Source organism: Hypomesus transpacificus, chromosome 3 (assembly GCF_021917145.1).
Source record: "Hypomesus transpacificus isolate Combined female chromosome 3, fHypTra1, whole genome shotgun sequence".
NCBI classification, from domain to species: domain Eukaryota; kingdom Metazoa; phylum Chordata; class Actinopteri; order Osmeriformes; family Osmeridae; genus Hypomesus; species Hypomesus transpacificus.
In genome coordinates this window covers 9,219,621-9,226,595 of record NC_061062.1, presented here as the reverse complement: position 1 = coordinate 9,226,595, position 6,975 = coordinate 9,219,621, and the positions used below count along the sequence as shown (strand labels likewise).

The 6,975-nt window shown below is 43.3% G+C and overlaps 1 protein-coding gene across 1 annotated transcript; it reads right to left on the bottom strand.

Moving 5' to 3' along the window:
• Nucleotides 1-1,075: 1,075 nt before the first annotated feature.
• LOC124466388 lies at nt 1,076-6,353 on the bottom strand. The gene is made up of 4 exons (XM_047018219.1): nt 6,097-6,353; nt 4,928-4,992; nt 2,744-4,057; nt 1,076-2,343 (listed from the first exon to the last, which is right to left on the bottom strand). The coding sequence occupies exons 3-4, from the start codon at nt 3,455-3,457 to the stop codon at nt 1,756-1,758; spliced, it is 1,302 nt and encodes a 433-aa protein (XP_046874175.1). The 5' UTR covers nt 3,458-4,057; nt 4,928-4,992; nt 6,097-6,353; the 3' UTR covers nt 1,076-1,755.
• Nucleotides 6,354-6,975: the final 622 nt, after the last annotated feature.

Genomic DNA, 6,975 nt, shown 5'->3' with positions numbered 1-6,975 from the left:
TGGAGGAGAGAGGCAGTATGTTTACAAATACAATAGAGGTAGAGGGAGGGAGAAGGGGAGAGAGAGAAGGGGAAAGAGAGAGGGATTAAGAGGAAGGGAGAAAGAGAGGGTGTCTATCTTACAGAGGTAGTATCTATCTTACAGAGGTAGTGTCTATCTTACAGAGGTAGTGTCTATCTTACAGAGGTAGTGTCTATCTTACAGAGGTAGTATCCATCTTACAGAGGTAGTATCTATCTTACAGAGGTAGTATCCATCTTACAGAGGTAGTATCTATCTTACAGAGGTAGTGTCTATCTTACAGGTTCCTGCCTCTGGAGAACTGGATGTTCTCTGCTGCCCTGCTCCTCCTCACACACTCTGCCTTAGACAGGCCTGGTACACACACACACACATTATGTCCCGCTCCTTCTGACACGCAAACACAGAAATCACAAAGACATACACAGACATCCAGCATCTATCACCTGAAGTTGACGGATCACATTTCTCCTGGGCCTCCGGGCAGGGTTCTTGCAGGTTTCAGTAAGTCAAATTTAAGACCTTTTTAAGACATTTTAAGACCATAAAGATTGAAATTTAAGACCTACACGACGCATGACCAAATAAATATTCAAATCAAAGAAATTCTGAAAAAAGCATTTAATATCATTATATAAGAGTGTGTGTGAGTGCGTGTGTGTGTGAGATATGTATGTCAATGTCACAACTTGAGGGACAGTGAATCAACCTTGTATGACTTAAAACCTTTTTGTATCTTTACTTTTAGTCATTTTTTACATTTAGTATCTTAACATGCATTTATATGTTACTTTCCAACTATCCATGTTACTGCTATTTTGTCTTATTACTAGTTCCTTGTTATATATAATGATATATATGTTCAAATGTCCCTTCAATATGGACTGCTTTGGCAATACTGCTCAACCCAAACTGTTATGCAAATGAAACATTCTGAACTTTACTGAACTGCGAGAGAAAGGAAAAGAGAAAGAGATTACATATGCCTAAGTTCCTCTCCTTTAGCACCAATCTCAGCCTCAATGTTTTTGAGTTCAGCCAGTTTGTCTTTGTACGCCCTTCTGAGGGCATTTGACTTGGAGAGGAGCTGGGCCATCTTTGAGCCAGCCTTTCCCTCGGCTTCCTCGGCAAGCATGTCTGCCTCCCTGGCAAGACAGTCGGAAACCTCCTTTAAACTGGTCTTTTTCTTTTTTAGTTGCTCTAAACCCTCATCTGCCAGCTTTCTCTTCAGGCTCTGCATTTCCGATTCTTTCTTGGTACGCTCCTGATCAAGAAAGATGCGGTACCTTGAGCGGGCTGCACCCACACATGTTAGGAGCTCTCTGGTGAGGGGAACCTTTGTCACACCCCCATGCATCTCTACATGGTCGCAGATCAGCCTATTTGTGACGATGGTCTCCTCATGCATGTTTTCGATCTCCACCTCCTTGTTAACAGAAAATCCCCTTTCAACGGAGGCCTGCCCATGTGAAAGAAGGAGCAACCTCTGGCAAAAATCCCAAGCAGCAGGATAGGGACGGCTTAACCTCATGTAGGAAGGTGTCTAGTCGGTTCTCAAATGGCTGGAAGTTGAGAAGTTCTTCGTTCCTTGCCTCAACAGACAGGAAAGACTCAAACTGTTGGACAATGGTATCCCCTAAAACAAAGTGAGTGATAAAAGAAAAGTCAAATATGCATATATAGATAAATCACAGCACTCAATACCTAAACCGACTCTTCACCTATTTAATGTTTTCAATAACAAAAAAGCCTGTGTGAAATACATAAGAGCCACTGCACACAGAACAGGTGCAGGACCATTAGAAGAAGGAATAACAAAAGCAAGATGTCCATGCTAACCCAATACCCTAATAGGAAAAGAGAAAAGGGCCAAATAGGGGACCAAATGTCTGCAACATAGAGTGTTGTCTTGGGGTTTGGCAGCTCTTTTCTGTGCACAGCATCCAGGTATAGCTGGAGAGATGGCCAGACCGCCAGAGCCCTCTCGATAACCGGAAGGTTTTCCAGCCACCGATGGCCGCAGAATGGCTGAGGGAACACTGTGGACTTGGTGACTCTTACGTAGTCCTCCCTCCTCGCTGGAACATGGTGGAATAATGTGTGCATTGCCTTTAGTAGCTTGTCCACATGCCACATCGAAAAGCCAGCCTTGAAGGCATTATGCAGTGTGTGGAGCCCACAGCTGCCAACGGACACCAGTTGTGCACCCCCGTAGTTCTCAGCATGGTCAAGCTGGAGGAGCTCTAAAAACTTAAAGTTAACATTAGGCCCATCCATGGAGACTGACATCAGCCTGCTGCAGTCCAATTGATCCAAAGACTCCTTATGTATTGAAAATAAGGAGAAATAAAGACAGATATACATCATTAAAGCAATGGCGCACACACATACACAGTCATTGTACATTTAATTATCTCCATGTTTGACTACAAGCCTTTATGTATCTCTGTAGTTAGGTCTGTAGAACTATGACTGCTAATGTGGCCTAAACTGTATGTGAACCTACATTTCCTCTCTCGATTGCCTAATTTTTGTTTGAGACAATAAAGGTTCATCTAAACTGATAAAATAAATTAAACCATATACAATGTTAGGTAACTTTTTCTATGTAGGCTACAGCTTCAAATGTGTAGACACTAGACAGACATCGCTTTCTACACGTATTGTTTCCTTAGTCTCAAAATTGATAAGTAAAAGAATAGCCCATTCAACTTTCACTTACTTTGACATGTTTCAGTAGGTCCCGCGCTGTCCCATGTCCCATGAACTGTGAACCCAGGTACCTCGACTTTACATTGCCATTATTCCAGAAACGAACGTGGACGTCAAGTTGCTTGGTCTTGGTGGTCTGGTTAAGACTTTCGTCGAACATTACGACATACGGCCCGGTTATGGAACGAATCAATTCCCTCTTTATGAACTCCCCCAATCCAAATCTTGCCACATAGGCGATCTTGTTGGGCCCGCAAGTGAACGTCTTCGCAATTACCGAATCAGGGAACATCACTCGGAAAAGATCGCCAATCTCACTGTTGCTATTAAATGAGTGATGTTTAGTCACCGTGTGCAGTATCCACAGCACCTCGGCTTTCGACGTGTCAGTCGATCCAAAAGTAGCCCGAAGGTCGTTCGAGGGAGCTGCGATATTGCGCTGAAGACCGGAGGGGCCCGGCATTGAGGAGGAAGACGGCAGGGAAGGCAGGGGTGAGGCACAAAACTCACTAATTGGTTGTGTCCGCTGAAGGCATTTTATGGCTACTTTGTGTTTCTCCGCTCTTGCGTGTGACTCCAGCGCCTTCACACCCAGAGTCCCTAATTTAATATTTTTTAGACATAGTTTACAGCGAGCCTCGTACCTGGAGCTGGGTACCGCTACTAACCAACAGCGGAAATCGATGTGCTCTAGCCATGACTCTTTGAAACTACACTTTCCCATTTTCTCACATAACCAAACTTTTCAAACTCTGAGGAGACACAAACGTATTTCGCGGGCAAGTATTGCAATGCATTCATCATGGGATTTGTAGTTCCATCACCACGTACGTACCATCACCAATATCCCCCGAAAGAACTACAACACACCGAACCAACGTTCTCAGGGCAGCGTTGTAGCAAAGACTCTAGAGCTCCGCTATGTATTTTATGACTCAATTTTTGTTTGCTACTTTGTAATAACTTTCTGCGCCCGTTTCTGGAAATGAACGAGAGAACCCCATTTTTAAGACCTGACTAAATTAAATTTAAGACCTCGGATGAAAATATGGCCGTTTTTAAGACGTTTTAAGGCCTTGAATTTAAAGTTCCGAATTTAAGACTTTTTAAGACTTTTTAAGACCCCGCGGGAACCCTGTCCGGGGTTTCCCGCGCCCCCTCCGTGAGTGCCCCCCCCACTGGTGCTCTGGCCCGCCGATGTCAGGGAGAGCGTCTGTGTCGGGGGGCTGGCGTCTCTGAGGAAGGCCAGATCCTCCTCACTCAGCATCTCTTCCAGGGTGGGTCTGGCCCCCTTGCTGGGTCCCGCTACCTCCCCAATGGGGGGCTGGGGGGGGAGTGATGGAGAGAGAAAAAGACAGAGAGCTCCTCAACTGGATTTAACTTTCAGATTATTTTACAGTATTATTGTAGCAATATTGTGTATTTACCTGCTGTATGTACTAGGGCTAGGCAGTATGACGATATATACCGTGCAACGGTAGAAATGTGTCTACAGGTAGATTTGGCTTTACCGTTTCAACCGCGGTATCCTTTTTTTAAAAAAAATCTAGTTGTTGTGTTGTATATTAGCCATCATATAAATCGCATTCTTGCGATATTTATAATTGTAGTTTAACTTTTATTTTATTTGATATTTTTGTTTGACCTTGAAGCACATTTGCATTGGTGTGACAGAATTTTCGATGGAGTGTATTTTGTCTAAGCGGACCACATTCATGCCAATGCTAATTAATTATATATTTGATAACCCATTTTACAGGTAACCAATTAGATTTGTTGTTCAAGTTTTCATCAGCCATCGCATCGGAACGCTCAGACTGTCGTTGCCTTTAGATAATAGCCAGTAACGTCTTGTTTTGCATATTTACAGAACAATTACTATACTGTGATATATACCGTAACCGTGATATAAAATTACTCATACCGTGATAAAAGATTTTGGCCATATCGCCCACCCCTAGTATGTACCTGTGGTGCAGGTGTGTGTATATCTCACCTGTGGTGCAGGTGTGACTATATCTCACCTGTGGTGCAGGTGTGTGTATATCTCATCTGTGGTTCAGGTGTGTGTATATCTCACCTGTGGTGCAGGTGTGTGTATATCTCACCTGTGATGCAGGTGTGTGTATATATCTCACCTGTGGTGCAGGTGTGTGTATATCTCACCTGTGTTGCAGGTGTGTGTATATCTCACCTGTGATGCAGGTGTGTGTGTCGGAGCAGCTGGTCTCCTAGAAGGGGGTCTGGAGGTCCGTGGGGCTTGGAACACACACACACACACACAACAGAACATTGAAGCATTCCTCTATGACATTACAGTCAAACAGTTACTCTCTGATTCCTTCAGAAGCATTCTGTTAACTATTCTGCATGTGGACACACTATTGGTGTAACACAATACGTACAGCAGTACTGCAGTGGTGTAGGATTAGTATTACTACAGTAATACAACACTACTATAACAGCAGTAACCTTACGTGGAGGGGGGTCTCCCCACGTCAACGTTATTTTAATCCAAGAAAACCTTACTGTTGCTAAGTAACCATGTGAGACACTGAGAAGGTAGTACCTATAACCAGAATAGCCAGATGGTTTCGCTTTATATATTTAAAGAGGACTTTCTCCCATTCCTCCAACCTGGACCACTCAATCATGGAGAAGTGTGTCTTGAGGTCTACATAGTCGTCCTGTCAGGTAACCATCAGTTCAGACACAAACTACAACCAAACTCGGAATTCGGGCTCCCTAGCAAATTCACTCTTTAACTAAAATGACTGGCATTGTTAGCATCCATGGCCAGCTAGCTAACGCTATCCTCACCTCCTCTGAAGAACTCATCTTATCTGAAATATTCGGAGTTGGTCGTAGGTTCTGCTGCTGGAGTAACTGCTGCAAGAAACGTCTGCATCCGTTACAGTAGTTACCGCTAGCTACCTCGCTAGCTAACTAGCTAGTTACCTCTTCCCTAATTCTACTTTACTAGTTATATCTAGTCATAAATTATACCTTCTAACTAACCAACATCTGTATCACAACCGGCAAGGCACTAGCCACAGATAATTTATTTATTGTGAATAGACTAGACATATTAGCTAGCTAAATAATTAGGCTAGCTAACAACTCGGCAGCTAGCTACAGTACACAGTAGTTAGCTACAGCTGCTACTGACAGTACTAGTATGCTAGTATGCTACAGTAGTACTGTAGCATATTAGCACCGTCGACTGGTTAATGTTATCTAACCTTACAATGCCGCATTCACTTATAAAAATACTAATTTATATCATTTTAATAACATATTCCTAACGTTAAGTACTTTACGTGCGACTAAACTTGATGAAAGCAGCTAAATGTAGGTAGCTACCTTCTGATAATGTGTTCCAATCCTGAGATGAAATCAGTCTGAGGTAAACTACCACTGGACCGCGAGACCACCTTAACTGGCGCGAAACTCCAAAGGCGGGAAGTCTGAGCGAATGGGCGTGAGACTTGAGAGCCCTGGAAACACTAGGTAAGTTCGACTAGAGTGCTAGCTCGGCGGCTGAATCACATGGAAACGTTTCCTTATCTCGTCTCCTATAGACCAATTATCACCCTACGTCACACAAGCAGGCTCAACTGCGCATGTCTGTTGCAAAAGAGGAAATTCTCCCCGGTCTATTGGAGTGTAGATCAGGTCATAGGCTATCTCTGGCCAAAATTGACTGTAAAACTGTACAATTATTAACTTTGTGACATGACGTGAAGACATGGTTGCGCTCGACTATGCGGTCTGTACCATGCGACATTCTCTCTCAAATTTCAAGACTTTCGTGACCCAAATCAAAATTCTTTCTCTCTTATAGGCTGTCCTCCTCGACCTTTTTGGTCTTTTTAAATTTAACTATTTGTATTATCCATGTGGTCCTTTTTCCATTTAAAATGCTATCCTTTCCCGGTTTTCTGCAACCACGTTGCGCGCGCATCCCGAATGTTGACAAACAAATAGACCAATTAGAAATCCCCAGAGCCATTTCTATGCTATTTGCTCCAGAGCAACTGCACGGGTTGTAATGACGACACAGCTATTTCATGATTGACCAGACTCACACACAACAACTTTGACGCATTTTGTAATTATTCTGACATCAACCACATTGCGCGCGCATCCCTAATGTTTACAAACAAATAAGTCCATGCAGGGCGAACAACACCCTGATGCGAAGTTATGGTTATAAGTTATAGGGCTTATTTTCCCGATAAT

Bases quoted from the DNA above. Each gene is read 5' to 3' on its own strand.
- LOC124466388 (XM_047018219.1), bottom strand. From the start codon at position 3,457: ATGGGAAAGTGTAGTTTCAAAGAGTCATGGCTAGAGCACATCGATTTC. The intron at 2,344-2,743 runs GTAAGTGAAAGT...TCAATACATAAG, and splicing joins ACCTACTGAAACATGTCAAA to GAGTCTTTGGATCAATTGGA.